The 17,151-nt window shown below is 31.3% G+C and overlaps 1 protein-coding gene across 4 annotated transcripts in view; it reads left to right on the forward strand.

The window, feature by feature from the left end:
* Window positions 1-17,151, forward strand: part of LOC143240168 (survival motor neuron protein-like) — a 48,196-nt gene that overhangs the window by 14,286 nt on the left and 16,759 nt on the right. For 3 of the 4 annotated variants that reach the window (XM_076482160.1, XM_076482192.1, XM_076482171.1), the window contains exons 2-3: window positions 12,950-13,027; window positions 15,814-15,915. In XM_076482160.1, coding sequence (XP_076338275.1) covers window positions 12,950-13,027; window positions 15,814-15,915 — 180 coding nt within the window. Of the gene's footprint in view, window positions 1-1,635; window positions 1,703-12,949; window positions 13,028-15,813; window positions 15,916-17,151 lie in introns of all 4 variants that reach the window. The other variant, XM_076482182.1, reaches the window with a different exon arrangement.

Consider the following 17,151-nt stretch of genomic DNA (forward strand, 5'->3'; position numbering starts at 1 on the left):
ACTGTATTTTCAGAAGTGGAACTATGATAAATTCAGTGATAATTGTGCTGTACCAGGAGTGTTGTATTATGGCATGACAGAAACAGAATAATGGCAGGAATGGTGATTAAATGCTTTATAATAAGTGTATTGCTACTCTAGTCAGTAACACAGATGAACATAGGAAATAGATGTAAAAAGGTTAGAAGCAGAAGTCTTAAGGGGAAGTATTTGAAAATTTATGGTGAATGCTGTAGAAGATAGAACAGTGCTACTTTAGCATTTTACAACCTTTAAATATATTTGATGTCTACATGTGGGTCAAACTAACCTACTTTAAATATAGGGTAGAGAAAATAACCAATAAGGTATAAAGTTTATCCAGAAAATAAAAAGTTTCATATTTATTTCAGAAGTTTTAAAAGATTATGGAAAGAATGTTTGATAATTTTCAGACAAAAATTTATGTTTAAACTTGAAAAATCACTGCACTTGGAGTGGTTAACACACTGACTTCATATATTTATGGAAAAGTGTTTGGTAAAAATACTTAATTAAAAATTTTGATTATTTTTTTTCTACAGAAGACTTGTTTACCAAAAGCTTTAAAACATTTTGGAAATTCATAAAATATTAAAGATTATAATATGGAAACTGATGATCGCTTTTGGGTCATGTAGTGAATATAATCCACTAAGTCAATAATGAAAGAGCTAAGATGAATTACTAATGAGGATGCTGTTTAAGATGTATTAGTAATGAGGATGCTGTTTAAGATGAATTAGTAATGAGGATGCTGTTTAAGATGAATTAGTAATGAGGATGCTGTTTAAGATGAATTAGTAATGAGGATGCTGTTTAAGATGAATTACTAATGAGGATGCTGTTTAAGATGTATTAGTAATGAGGATGCTGTTTAAGATGAATTACTAATGAGGATGCTGTTTAAGATGAATTAGTAATGAGGATGCTGTTTAAGATGAATTACTAATGAGGATGCTGTTTAAGATGTATTAGTAATGAGGATGCTGTTTAAGATGAATTACTAATGAGGATGCTTTTAAGATGAATTACTAATGAGGATGCTGTTTCAGATGTATTAGTAATGAGGATGCTGTTTAAGATGTATTAGTAATGAGGATGCTGTTTAAGATGAATTACTAATGAGGATGCTGTTTAAGATGAATTACTAATTATGATGCTGTTTTAAGATACAAGATGTGGTTTGTTAATTTACTTTTTCTTTTTTTTCTAAATAAGATGCTTTCTGATTCAGTCTGGGATAATTTCACACATGTAAAATCATGCAAATTTAAAGCCAGTAATTCCATTGAACATTTTGTAGCACACCTTGGGTACATTTGAGGTATATTGCTATCCATTTAAATTAGTTTCAGATCTGAAGAAAAACCATTGATGATTCATAGAGCAGCATGATTAGTGAAATTTGCTGATTAATCATTGAGCACATTAATCATACAATTAATTCATCAGTTTAACATAATGTCACAATACAGTCTGCCTGGGGCACCGTGATCAGTGTCCTAATGCTTTCTGCCCATCATATTGAGGTCATTCATGTAAATTTGCCATGTGCCAGCTCATCATATTAATTGCTCTTAACCTGATACATCATTTCTCTTATTCTCTTTCCAGAATTACTTGTCCATCTTAATGAGGAGAATATGACGGACACACCTGTACATGAATTCAGGTTTGCTCTGTAAGTTTAACACTTTGTATACAGGCCTTGCTGTTTTGCGAAGTGCACCAACTTTTGAAATCAAAATTTATCTAAACAACTTTATTATCAATGTATATCAAATAATGTGGTATATAATGTAGTCTACACTTCAAAATTTCATATTAGCTGAGTTTTAACTTTTTATAAAATCAGATTCACAAATTCTGATTTTTTTATGGCACATGATGTATCAGAGTTCCTCCCAACGTCAGGATTTTCTAACTTCAATTATAGGCTTCCACAGTTTCTAACCATAAAATCACTTTCCTCCTCTTTTTTTGTCTTTTGAGATTGCTAACCAACTTTAGATGGCTGATGGGCATGTTTATATTCAATAGGAAGAACACATTCTCCTTTAAGCTGCTTTTCTTTTAACCCATACAATAATAGTCTGTCTTGGTTTCTTTGTGTGCAGATATCATATTCCTGATCCAAACATCCGATATAAATTCATTTATCCTAAGTATAGCTTACTTAGAAAGTCACATAAAACATAGTAGTTTTGGAACATTACTTTCTAGTGAATTACATACTTTTTTGTATTCTAGAATGTGTATTCTTGAGTTGTCTATTTTTTTTTTTTATTTAGCAACAACAACAAAAAGAAAACAAATATTGAGACACTTTGGATATGAATTTAAATTCACATTTGACATGCAGTTTCCTTGTGCTTCTACGCTTACCACTAGAGTGTAGCATTGTCCAAGCATCGGAAGAAGCTCCCACCCTTCTGTAGAGGGCATCAAACCCCTCATACACAGAGGTGGTGTCTTATATGAGGTTTAATGTCTCCTGTTAGATCAAAGACTGAGATTGTAGGGGATCAAGGGAATACTGGTGGAAATTTGGACAAACAGCTAATCATGAACCTCAGACACTCATCCTGTCTTCTGCACTATTTTTACAACTAGTACATTAAGTTTGTTATGTCTTGAGTATTTCTCCTGTACCTTACAACTCTTTTTCCTTCTTTGTTGGAGAAAAATCATTTGGCTGATATATGGCCTTTCTACCTTTGTGAAGCATTGCTGTGTATGTTTAGAGATTTACTGATCATGAAAGAAAGGGTGATGTGATGCCTTGTACTCCTTATTTATTGGATAAGTGTGCTTTAGCTTTCCATCATTTACAGAACTCGTACTAGATTCTTAAGGATAGATGCTTTTCTTTCACTCTAGGGTTCTAAGCCTAATACCACTGTTCATTTTAAACTAACTCAGTTTATCTTCTTTGCAGTTGTTATCTGAGGCCTGTAACAGGTCTCTTGCTCAATTTTCAGTGGATCTTATTTACTGCCATTTGCTTTGGTAAGGCTATCATTATCAGATTTTGCTCTCTCCTTGCTTTTTGGTTAGTTGTTGCTGGAATCTTTTGGCAAGAGATGCTTGGCTTGAAGGAGTTTGACTTTCTTTTTTGTCTTTTAGAGATGTCAGAGAAACTTTTTTTCTCATCTTTCATGTGTTTTTTTACAGGTATTTCAGATTCCATGGAATTTAGGGTGAATGTGACTCATCTCCTGTCTTTTCTTTTGACAGTGGCTGCTTGCTTTTCCCAGTCTTATACTGGATGTTTTCCTGCATGTCTTGTGTGTTTAAGGTACCAAAAAAGATGAACAATTGCCAGTCTGTTACAGACCTTTTTGTCTCCTTCAGCTTCTTTGGTTTATAGTGGAGTCATATCTTTGATGGTTTGTGGATGACAAAATTCAATGCTACTGATGCTTGTCTTTGTATTCAGATTGCTGAATCTTATTGTTTTATATTCATTAAAAGTTCAGTGTTGCTGGTGTCTGTTTTCATATTCTGATTGTGGAATCTTCACAATATTATCCCTGTTTGGTGTGTAAGAACCAGGTTTTCAGTTATGTGCTTTATCATTTGGTTTTACATTTGCCCCATAAGTTTTTTTCCAGATAATTAGATACTTTTCACATCATCCTTCATCATTGGACATTTACAGTAACCATAATATAGGTAGCTGGCTTCTTATAGCTCTTTCCCACCACTTTAGCAGAACTTCACTTTCAAGCTCTTTTATTTTTTCCTCCCATACAGTACCTCATCCACTTAAGGTTGTTTTTCAATTTTCATCTTAGTCAGGTCCAGCTGTGTTTTTCTAATATAGTTGTCTGCTCCTCCACCAGCACATTCAACTGTCTCTTTTGGGAAGATGGGCATCCTTGAAATTACTCATTCCTTTACATTGTTTGGAAACAGTGGATCATTTACATGGATGTGTTGCATTGTCAAATGATCCTGTTTGCTGCTTCCACCCCATTCAGTCTTTGCTGGTGGTTGGACAGGGACAACATGAAAACAGGTGACCTTCTTCCATCCCCATGTCCAAAGATACATCTTTTCACAGATGCTTTTTACCAGAGATGGGGCTCCTGTGTAGGAAATGTGTATATATGAAATTTAAGGGCCTATAAATAGAAGATATATATCTTCCCTCCACATCTTAGCTTGTAGCAGTTCAAGGACCCAAGTCTCAGGCTCTTGCAATGAATGTTGTAATGCTTGGCTCAAACAATTCCACTATGGTCTCTTATTTTTTCAAGTAAAGAACAATCACTTCAGGTGTCTCTTTTTCAGATATTGGATCTTCTCTTTCGGGCCCATGATCATCATATTTTCTCCTTTCTTGTTATGTTCCAGGTGTAATGAATCTGATGGTTGATTAATTATCTCATCCCAATAGAATTCTTCAGATGCTTTATTTGCAAATTGCTTGCTGGATTTGTTCTCATGAAGGAAGTTTCAGGTTGATGCTTTTGCAATATACTGAATTGCCCAGCTCTTGTCCATCTGGTCTTGCATATCTCACCCTTTGGCTGTAAGCATATATGTTCTCAGCCAGGATTGGACATGCCTTCATCTTTAAACTTTTCTTCTAATTCATCTGTTCTCCAAAGTTCTTGCACTGATTTGCTCTTCTTTCTCTAGAGTTAGTGTACTGCCTCTGTGACTGGTCAGCCTTTACTGCCCAGGAATTAAAGCTCATATTGTCCAGATGAAGAGCATACTTGTTCCAGAAGTAGTATTTACCCCACTGATGAGTGTTACTATATCTTATTATTGCACACCCCTTTTCTAAACAGATCCTTTCTATGTAAGTTTTACTCAGACTGGGCCTTTTACTTTGTCAGTGTAGGATGCTAGTTTTTGTGTCAGCAGAGGAGTGTTTTGGAAGATAATTTTTTCTGTACAAAAAATGTACTTCCAATAACACCTCACACTCACTTGCTCACTTTCCCCATGAAATGATAAGTTTTGAGTCTGGTAATTTGGACTATTTTGAAAAGTGAATAGAAAGTAATAACAGGGAGATTATATGCAGATCTGTGATAGGAGGTACATTGACATTGAGGACAATGAGAAGATTTAACTTGCTATGGACAATAGAGTGAGGGATAATGGATGGAGTAAGCAAGGTAAGATTCATTTCAGTGCTTAGGTAGGCAGAGAAGAGAAAATTTTTTCAGGATAAATCTTTAGTATGAGAGGAGGTATTACACAGGTCTGCAGTGGTTTTACTGTCCTGAAATGTTTCAGTGTTCTACAGTAATTTCTGTACACAGATTCCAAAAATGATATCCATTTGTCTTCATCACATACAGATTTTGCACAAAACATCATATGTATGTTTACGTAAGTAAATCATTTTCATTGAAATTGGGTCACATTTTGCTGTACTTAAAATATTAATAACCACTGGCTGTAGATATATCTAGATCAGTTATGAAATGAGAGCCTTATTGATTGTTCTGTAATCCTTGAGAAATACACCACTAGTATATAAACAGTTAACAGGCTGCATGGCATTTATGGATATTATTTGTTTTTCGTGTGCATATTGACATTATCTTTTTCTTTTCAATATCACTTATCCATTGCTATGGCAACAAGAAGTTGTTTAAATGACCCAAACATATTCTTGATGACAAGAAACCCACTTGAAGATGACCTAGGAAGGTTTAAATGTTGTTCTGTGCTTTATTAGTAAAATTGTTAATACCCATACCAACCATTTTGAGATACACCAAACATATTCTGTTATATTTGTGCAACAGTTGAGACAATAAACTAAAAGTGAAAAAAGGCTTTTGTCTTTTGAAATTTGTAGTTGGAAACATTAAGATTTTCCAAATAGGTAATTACAAAATGAGTTAAGAACCAGAAAAAAAGATTCATGTTTCTGATTATATTGTTTGGGTAAAAATGGTGTAGTGATGTTTTTCTCTTTTAATTGATTCTGTTTTGGTATGAAGTGAACAAATGTTTCATTATGTTAATATACATTTAAAAACTTGTTGTATTAAATTATTCTATGGAGAAAATAGTTTTATAGCTCACATATCAAAGTTCAAGTATCTTCTTAGATATCAGTTTGATACTGATGATAATCATGGAAAGTAAAACATCACAAGAGCTGTTATGCCTTTAATGGGAATGTAAGCTGAATTCACACACAATAATTGACACTGATCTCAAATGTAGGAGGTCTCTGAAGTAGAATGGTCATACATGGAAGCTATGACAATGAAATTATTGAACAATATCTGATTTGATGGAGAAAAAACAAATTCATGAATAATGTAATTACTTAGGAACAAAAAATACCAGCTTAGTAGCTTGGACATTTTAAAGGACAGTAAATTGCATATAGTATTAACAGTGTATACCTTTGTGTTTTGTTTTTATTTAAAATAATGCATAAACTAAGCAAAAATGTAGACCTTTTTGGGTTGTTTTTGCACTTAAACTTTTGGAAACTTATGAATACACATCTTAGTGAATCAATACAGACTGTTTTCATTTCATTTTACCTAGTGAAAATATTTTAACTTGATTATGTAACATATATAACATTATCAAGAACAATATGTTAATTAGCAGGAGATGAATCTATTTCACTTGAACTGATAGAGCAGTTAATGTAAAATCACATCAAGAATACTATAACATTCTACTTGGACCAAAAACTTGCTTCTTTAGAGAATAGAGAAGTGTGAAATGTGTGATGAGTGTAGTGCTTTGAGGAGATGGTTGTTAAATAAGGAACAATGCATAACAATGTTCATTGTGCTTCAGTTATTTGCAGCTGTAAGCCAATTAGAATTATGAAGTGAAGCTAGGTGCCTTCAGTTATTAAAGCTGTGTGTTATCGTGGCCTGACCCTTTTGTGACAGGTCAAAGACCATGTCATTGTGTTTAATGTGCATTCAAAATTTTATTGAATCACTATTTTATGAATTTATGTCAATAAGTTTAGAATCAAATTGTAAATTATAATTCAAACTTTATTGTTATATTTGAATTAACTTCTTAATTTAAATGTAAATATTAATGTTGTAAATATAGATTTTAGTGAATCACATGGTATGTTGAATGCAGCACTGTTTAAAATTACATGTTTGTGATGTTAGAATACTAATATTGACAAGCTAGAATATAAAATAAGAACCTCACTGTTTTGTTTTGCTAAGATATGGCTTGTATACTGAATCAAACATAGTAGTCCTGTTCAAGTCTTTTCATTTTTTGAAATGGTCCCTCATTTACTTTTACTACAGTACATAACATGAATAACCAATCAACAGCTCAGAATGTCTCCAAAGTGGTTTTCTAAGTCATTTTAACCTTTTAAAAGGTTACCAAGCTTTTGATCAATGTTTCAAATGAGATAGATTGTGCTTTTGGTCTGCTCTGAGTTTGATATTATTTTAAACCTACATACATCTTAGTTAGTTATGGCTTTTTGGTTATTCAACTGTATGTGTATAACACCTAAGCAAGTTTTTGTTTGATATCCTTCACATACAAAATTTTAAAAGGCTTAGCAACCCATGCCCAGCAATAATTTTAATTGTTTATGTATTGTTTTATATTTTAAGAAAAATAAGTTTATTAATTTATTTCTAAATAGTAATAATCAATCTATATATATAAAATGTATAATAATTGAAATGTGACTATATATTACAAAATACTAACTAATTCACTGAAACCAGTGGATTAACGATTAAAGAAGATTAAAGGTCAGTTTTATATTATTGGATATATAGCACAAGTACATGTGCACTGCATCAATGCAAATTATGTAACGTTAGCCGGGCAGAACTGGTGGGTCAGCATAAGAAATAACAACAGCATAAGAAAAAACAATGAAGTTGTATGTAAATATGTATCATTATGAGACTTAAGCTATTTTGACTAAACATTTTCATGTCATAATATGTAGTCATTCTATCACATAAACATAATTTATAAATTTTCCTAATTTGTTTATGGTGGTTATGAGGTTGGTTAAGTGACAGAAAATAATAATAAAATATAAAATCTTGCTGAAAACAAACATTTCAAATTTATTTTGTGAGGTTTTAGAGATTATGCAAATAATGTTTGGGATGAATAAAAGCTTTTTTTAGTGATAACATGAAATCACTTTGCACTCAGACTAGTAACAAAACACTTAATTTTTACAAATAAATTTTTACCAAAAGCCTACCAAATTTTGTGAAGATACAGGTGTTGTATCAAAAGGTATAGTACAAATTCTTAATGTGTGCAAATATGTAGATAAACTCCTATATACTATACTGAACCCATAGCGAAATGGTTAACACAGAAACCGTGACATGTTTTATGCATTACTTAAAAGATCTTTTCACAAACACTACATTCATTACAGATTTTAACATTCGAAAACAATGTCTCATTTTCTTTCACATAATAACTAGATCCCTCATGCATCTGATAGTGAGATGTGCATGTCAGTAGTTCTGAGCTAAATGCTGGGAACCTGAGTGTATTGTGCTAATGTATGATTACTTCATATATTAATAACACTTCATCAATAAGAGTGTGACACAGCCTCCATGTGCAGTAACACGTCTTAAGTTCTCACACTCGATTTCCATTATTTACTTTGGCATTACCTTGTACAGACATTTTAATTTTTTGTATGGTTTTTCAGTTTACTAATGTTTTTAATCATTAATTAAACTTGTAATTTTCCTCTGTCTTTACTTTTATTTCAAGAACATTGTTTAATGTAATTAATTTTCTAGTGGCAAAACTTTAATTAGTCCTGTGAATGTAACTGACTTACAAACACAAGACCCATTTCTGTTATGGCTTTTGAAGGCTTGTTGAGGTTTGGGGACATTACAGTCATTACATATTATGGGTTCCTTGTTGCATACTAGACCTCCTCTATCCTTTGGCTGACATCCAGGAGGACAATGAATTTAGTCAACTGTTGTTCTCCACTGTGGATTTCCTTTGGGTATTGCCTTACAAGTTGTGAATAATCCTCAACTTTCAAATTGATTTTTATATGGATATGCTTTCTCGGGTATATTCTTTCCTGTATCTTTATCTTGTGTCTTTTAATTTTTATATTTTCCATAGAACCCATTTTGGGGATTATTTTCTTTCCTTTTTCACCTAATATTCTGTGCTTTTGATACCACATTTGTTCATATGCCTTGTACTCCTTACATTCTCAGCTTTGTTGTCCTGATTTCCAGTTATTATTCCCTTCATTTTCTTTGAAATCGTATATTCCTGTTTGGTGAGTGGATACATTTTCCTCTAATTCTTTCACATTTATGATTTTTTGTCTTTTTATTGTCATTCTTTTATCTTTTTTCTCTCCACCTTTTTTTTTTTTTTATTAGGCACTTTATCATGCCTCAGTGGGGTTTTTGAAGGTGTTTTTTCCCTTTCCCTTTACCATTTTAGCCTGTACAACATCTTCAAAGTACCTCCTTACTTGATTCTTCTGCTATTGTAACTTCTTGGGTAAGAATGTGCTCCTAACAAATGTGAACTCTTTCCTCATATATATAATCTTTGTTAAGCTTCCTTTCTTCACCTGGAAGTTTTTGGTTGTGGTTAAGTATTTCCAAAGACACAGGCTAAAGTAGTCTGTCCTTGTTCACTTCCCTGGTTTCTTGTTTGTTTGTTTTTTTACCTTACCTTTTGTCTCCTGTTTATTAGCCATATTATTCTGTCCATTCCCTTTCTACACTTTCCTCTGCTACCTAAAATGTTCATTGCTCATCTAGTTGGTGACTATCCTGTCAGGTCAGACCCTGTGGTTGCCATTTATCTCACTTTTCTACCAAAGAAGGATTTTTCTTGTTTTCACCTGCAGTCATTCTTCACTTCTCCCCCCTCCCCTGTTGTGGATTCATTTTTACCTGTTATTTGGCAAAGGTAGCTTGGTTGCTTTGTGCCACAAAATGCCAACCAGCTAACTCCTGATAAGGGAATCTCTTGCCATCTGTCATTACCAGTTTGGTCTGTTAGCTCTTCCATTCAGTATATCCTCCTCTAATTGTTCATGTTCATAAACTCTTTCACATTTTCACACCTTTCTTTTGTCTTATGCCTCACTGTTTTGAACCACATTATCTATGTGGGTATGTGGCCAAATCTCTATGTTTATCTCTTGTGATCTTCTGTTTCATCTCCCATGGATTCTCTGTTCTTCTTGGTTGCCATTTTTTAATCAACCAACCATCTTTGAAATGATTATCCTTTACTTAAAGAAAATGTTTATTAATTATATGGAACTTGTAAAATTTTGCTCGTGAAATTTGAAAATTTTCAGATGCACAGAAGTATTTTTAACCATAAAATCAAACTTACTTTGCATGTTGGACAGTTTACATTACAAGAAAATGTAGGATCAAATCATTACCTAAACAAATCTTACAACAACAAAAAAAGTATTTTGTGTACAATATCTTTGTAACATTTGCTAAAAGCTTACAGAATTTTGAGAAGATATGCTTATTGTATTAAAAGCTAAAGTATGAAAAATATAACAAGCACATTGTTTTGAAGGCAGGTCTCTTGGAATGAGAGAGAGTTAAGGGGATGTTTTTTCAGAATCCATGAAACTTTTCTGAGTTTAAAGCAATAGGTAACAGCAAGAGGCATTTTATTTGAAACTTTATTATTACTCTGTTTTAGGATGTTTTTTTGCTGAATGTTAATTTTTTTCATCTGCCTGTCATTTTAAGTACCTTTATTTATATCCTTTTTGTATTGTGGTTTGTTTTAGATTCTTCATGTGTTTTCTTTAATCTGTTTCATCTGAACAGATTTTCATTATTCTAAGAGCTTGATTGTAGATATTGTTCCATTTAGTTTTAACAAAGTGACAGCACTTTTGTGAAGGTACTGTAGTCTGTGTGTAGGTTTCTTATACAAGTCAGTGTGTACAGTACTATTCTTTAAAAATACAGTGATGTTAAGAAAGTTAATTTGAATAAAAGAGTAATTAATCTGATGATGATCTTGGATTTTAATTAGGTTACAAAATCATAATCAAAACTCTTCACAAAATTTAAGTAGTGGATGAAATTATTTGAAATTAGATATGAACATTTCTAAAATTATGTAGTTTTAGATAAATAAGATATTTAATTTTGATTTTTTCTACTATTTATAATAAAAATTGTTACTTAATGTAGTTATTTGCAGTTGGATTCTGAATAGCTTACATGCAGGTGATTTTCATCTTGAGTTTAAAATATTTTATTCTATTTTTCTACTATATCACAAACTCTAATTATTATCATCAATGTAAAGTACAATGAAATGTTTAAAATTAAGAAATTGAATCATTAATTATATATTTAAAAGCAGCTGATATGGGTTGAGAAAATTTTTATGTAGAGGAGCAAACAACATTTCGACCTTCCTTTTTGCTCCTCTATATAGAAATTTTCTCCACCCATACCACCTGTTTTTAAATATATATTTTTCTGTATAAGTGGGTTTTCTGATTATCATGGATGAATCAATAATTCTTTCAAATATGAGTTTCAGAACACAAATAATGCATAAGTAAGATATAAATGTAAAACTTAAATGCAACCTAACTATCTAGGAAACTGATGCATAAAAAGTGAGAAACACTTGCCAAGCACTGTACATGGCTTGGCATGGTCAGATAGTTAAGACACTCGACTCATAATCTGAGGGTTGTGGGTTCAAGTTCCTGTCGCACCAAACATGGGGGCATTATAATGTAACGATCAAACTCCACTGTTTGTTAGTAAAAGAGTAGCCTAAGAGTTGGCAGTGGGTGGTGATGACTAGCTGCCTTTCCTCTAGTCTCACATTGCAAACTTAGGGATGGCTAGTGCAGATAGCCCTCCTATAGCTTTGCACAAAATTCAAAAACAAACAAACAAACTTTCTAATACTTGCTATTTATTTATGATAATTTTTCTCACCTATCTATACAAATTGACCTGCATGTATCACCTTTATTTCACTTTAAAATAACATCTTTAGTTCTTAAGCAAAACAACTCTTAACACCTTTCAACATGACATTCTCATTTCTAGCTGTGTTGAACTGGGCATGAAATACGGTTCACAAATGTACATTGATAAATGTTCAAAAACACTTCCTGGAAATACAGGTGACCATTATGTCACTCAACCCCATTTATACACCACCATTTAGTTACACCACCATTTCCAGTTTTCTCCTGAAGGAGTAAGATCCACCTTTCAAAAGGTTACAGGACTTTATTTTTTTATATTTTATTGCATACATTTAGCTATTTGTATCAGCTTATTTGAAACAACTTCAAAGTTAGTAGACCTCACAGGTATTAATTACCATAAAAAATGCATTATTTTAATTAGTTTTTTTTGCTATTTATATTCGTGTAAAAGTTCATAGTATTTTTCATTGTGATTTTAAAAGAAAAACAAAAATTTATTGTTCTAAATTTTACAGAATTATGATCATCATCCTATTACAACATAAAAAAATAATTTAAACACTAAGAAAAATAAGAGAACTGTATGTAAAAGAAAGTTATCTGTAGAATATCAGTTTTTATTTTTCAATATATTTCTTGTATTTTGAAGGTTTTTTATTATAACTTTGATTTTTTTAATAACTTCATTAGATTGTTTCATTGTACTATTGTAAATTATCTCAACTTTTTAACTGTAGAAAATTTTAATCCAATTTAAAATACCAAACTTATCAATTTTTGGTTCGATGTTTAAATACATCTGCAGTGAATAATTTTGGACTTATTTTGGTTTGGCATGTTTGTCTTTTATTATGTCAAAGCATGCATGGCTGTAAACGCGAAGTGCTTTGTTCATGTTTTTGTTTTACTTAAAACGTTTGATTTTTCATTTTACACTAATATTCTATAATGAGTGTGATTTTTTTTTAGAAAACTTCAGAACACAATGAAATATGGGATGACACAGCACTAATTGAAGCTTATGACAGAGCAGTGAGTCAAATGAAAGTAAGAATAGATTTAAACCTTTTAGTGCTTTTAATTAGTTTTATTATAAGTTGCTTTGTGAAGTCATTATAAATGCAACACTGTAATATTTTAAGACAGGATTTAGGTATATCTGTGTAATTACAGCAGTACAATCTAATAACAGTGAATAATCATAATCATGTAAAGAATAAAACCAGTTCAAAAAATAAAAAGAAATAACATTGAAAGAAATGGTTCTGAAAAGGTAAAATATTATTTACTATTGTCGGAAAGTAATGAGAAATTAATGTAGCAAAAATAAAACTAATGGGACGAGATTTCCAGTAAACTTAAGTCCTACAATCCTTCCCTTATTGTTTGTGTCTATTAACAGTTATCAGAAAATATGTCTGACAAAAATAAAGTAAGTAATTTCATTTTGTTGTCATTAACATGATTTTTGCCTTCTATGGTACTGAATAAGTTTATAAGAGTTCCTAGCTAAGTCCACAAATAAAGCACTCAAGGATTTCCATATACCTAGTGACTGCACTGCTCATATTCTGTGATCATTCAAATTAGGTTATCAATGTGATTTTGAGTATACCACACAAATATTGAATAAAAACAAAATCTAACCCACTTTTCCTGATGCCATGTACATGCAAAATCCATCTTATGTAAATACTTGAATGTGGAAGAACATTTTATTAATATAATTGGTGGTCAAACAACAATTTATAAGCATAAGGAAAAAGTTTATTGATGAGTGAGCACACTACATATTTTAACAGAACTTTGGTCTGTCTGTTTTTGAGTATGATCAGTATGAAATAAATGACCTTTCTTAACCATAGTGAAGGTTTATTCACCATTTATACACTTGACCTCTACCACCATTTTGCTCATATTCAGTCACTGTTGTTATTGTAACAATATGTATATTATAACCATAAATTTTTAAGCCATAAACAAAACACATTAATATAAAACAAAATATGCTGCATATTATAAAAAGGATCTTACGGTACAAGCTGCAACATGGGATAATAAAATGTATCCTAGGTTTTGGAGGTGACTGCAGAAGTAGGACCCACATTGCAGTAGGGATACACCATCTATCAGTCCTAACCTTTAGTTTGCTAATCTCACATAAGAAAATTAGAAATTAGTAGAGCAATATATGGGTGCTCAAGCCCACAACATCCCACATCTATATCAACCTTCACTGCCTGCAGACAGTTGTGGGAAGGTGACTGCTCTCCCAGGTTAAAATAAGAATAAGAAAAAGGTAAATATAAAAAGATGAAAAATAAAAAATTAAAATAAGGTAATACCATTTGGGGTTAAGTAAGATAAAACTTACCTCTTGAAGTTAGCATTCCTGTCTCCTGTATGGTAGAGGCACTAATTAACATGACATTAGTAAAGTGATAGTTTACTGTGACTGTTGTTCTTTTATATGTGGCTCAAGGTGTACATCTGCATAAAGTAGTGCCAAGTTCTTAGATGACCTTATTTTTTAAATTATAATTTTTAATAGAATTTCTCTGATTCTATTCTACTAAATATTTATGGTTTTCAGTAGAGATTGTGATTTGCTGTTTTCACTGCATTTCTTCCTCATGATGTTGTTTATTTATTTGATTGTAGTTATTTAATTTCACTAATATATATATATATATATATAAAAACAACCTTGGATTGTTTAGTACTGATTATATTTGAAGAAGACAGACAAATTGGGTGTTGAAATATGTAGTATGTTCCACTATCAATAAAACCTTTCCTTATGTTTATAGGTCATTGTTTGGTTATCTGTTATTTTATGTAAATGTTAATATAATTTCATACTAAAACACTTGTTTTCCAAAATGTAATATTTATTTCAGGGGTAGATGTATATAGGTTGTGGCTATAAATAGATAAATATGGCTAAGATAAATAATTTTTGTAGGTTAAAAGAAAATTAGGCTGGTCAAGATTGTAGTTGGAATGGAAAGAACACCATATAGCAGAATAATACTGATAGTAAAAATGACAGTATTTGCTTGAAAGTATGTGGAAATAATGAATCTGTTACCGAACAAGATTGCAGACTGTCAAAAGGGGAAAAAATACCATTGAATAATGCTGCAAGCTGTGTAAAAATTGAAAATATGTTGAACTCGACTTGGTTGTAAAGAAAGAAAATGACTACACTGTGGTTATTTAGTTAAAATTTGTCAAGTAGGAAAGGTCCAGTTTATCTTTAAAAAATTAGATTTAGAAAATCCTTTTTTTAATAAACTGCACAAATGGCAAATTGAAGTCTATGATATTAACTCAATGGTAATTTGAAAGTTTATTAAAAAAAAGTGAAATAAAATAGAAAGATTAATACCATGTTAGAATATAGCAGTGGTTGTAAAAGCTAACACACCTCTGTTTTTTATTTATTTTTGCTTGTATGGGTTAAGGTGGATGCATACTAATTGATTAACAGGTACCACCACAATTGCCTAGCTGTACTTGCTAGTGATGTAGCTGTCTTAAACATATGTTTAGGCCTGGTAGTATGTATGATATACATTACATATAACTTGATTTATTTTCATTTTCTCTCTTTCACTTTCATTGACAAAAACATGTGAAACATATGTCAGCACTCATTGTCATGACATTAATTAATATTAAGATTTCAGATTAATGTCTGAAATGCATTTAAAATCACTCACTTGGAGCCCATCACAACTTTGAAGAGAAATCGTAAATAACAAATTGCATTATAAGGTGTGTCTTTTTAAGTGTTTTCAACAGTAATGTTTTTTTTCCTTTTTTATCAGGAAGTAATTTCAAAGAAAAATAAGAATCAAGTTTCAGAAGATGAAAAAATAACTGGAAGAAAAAAGAACAAGAAAAGGGGAAAAGGGAAACAAAAACCAAAAGTGAGCTACTGAACATGTTTAATACATTTCAAATAAGAAATTACCTCATCTCTACTTGTGTTAAAAACTGATGATAAATGGTAGCTTCACAAAATGTACCTCAAGCAACTTATTCAAGAAATGTTTTTACACATGAAATTAACAAGTTTTAAAAATATTTTTAAAGACATCTATTACACATTATTTAAAATTGTTACTTTAATTCAGAGAAATTGTTTTTGTGTGTTTTACCGGTACAGAGTATTACTAGTGACGAACATAAGGTTATATCTAAAATATGTCTGGTGTTTATCGTGCTACTCTTACTGTAGAAGTTTGACCTCAGAACTGCTTTCAGTATTAGTAAAGGTAATTCATCTTCAGAAATGTATATTGATTTTAGAATAGTGAACTTTGGTGTAGATAACTAATTTTTAGTGCAAACTGGGATGCACAAGACGGAAGAGAAATATAACTTTGCTTAAGTCATAATTGTTATTGCAAGTAGAAATCCTATGCTAAATGCCATTTTCATTTAAACAGTGACTCAAAATATGTATAAGGTATTTTTAATTGAGTCCAGGTATCATACTTAAGTAACTTGGTATTCATTGAACTACCACAAAAAACAAATTCTGTAGTAGTCTTATTTTTGAATGGGTGTCTCAAATAACTCCTTGATACTTAGGTGAGGATCTCTGGTTTGGAACAAGGCAGTTTAAGTTATTGTTATGTTATATAACAGTAACTTTTTCACACAGATAAGCTGTGAATGAAGTGCTTTTAAGTGAAGGATATTTCTGTCTATTATTAGTAAAATGCTGTTCCTTTCAAATTGGAATTTCAAAACTTGATTTTAATTTGTTGTTAAGATCATTGATATTTATGAATATCAAAAACCAAATTATCTATATTTATTGTAATCACAGAAAAATAAGAATAAACAACAACTTATAATAATTGCCTTTGCCTTTAACATTTTTTTACTTCTCCATGTTTTGATAGATACTGAATTTATCTACATTTCTACATAGACAAGGTGCCTAGTTTGGTAAAAGGTAACAAAGTAACATATTTAAATAATAAATTTATTCTGTTCTGTTTTTCTGTGACATTTCAGACATTTTTCAGGAGGTAAATACCATGTGACATAGAAACTGTCTATTTTGTGGTTAATATAAGAAAACAATTTTTACTGGGTTGGATATTGCTGCAGCGTATACTATACTGTTTTATAGTACACATGAAATCTTTTTA

This window comes from Tachypleus tridentatus, chromosome 2, assembly GCF_004210375.1.
Source record: "Tachypleus tridentatus isolate NWPU-2018 chromosome 2, ASM421037v1, whole genome shotgun sequence".
NCBI lineage: Eukaryota > Metazoa > Arthropoda > Merostomata > Xiphosura > Limulidae > Tachypleus > Tachypleus tridentatus.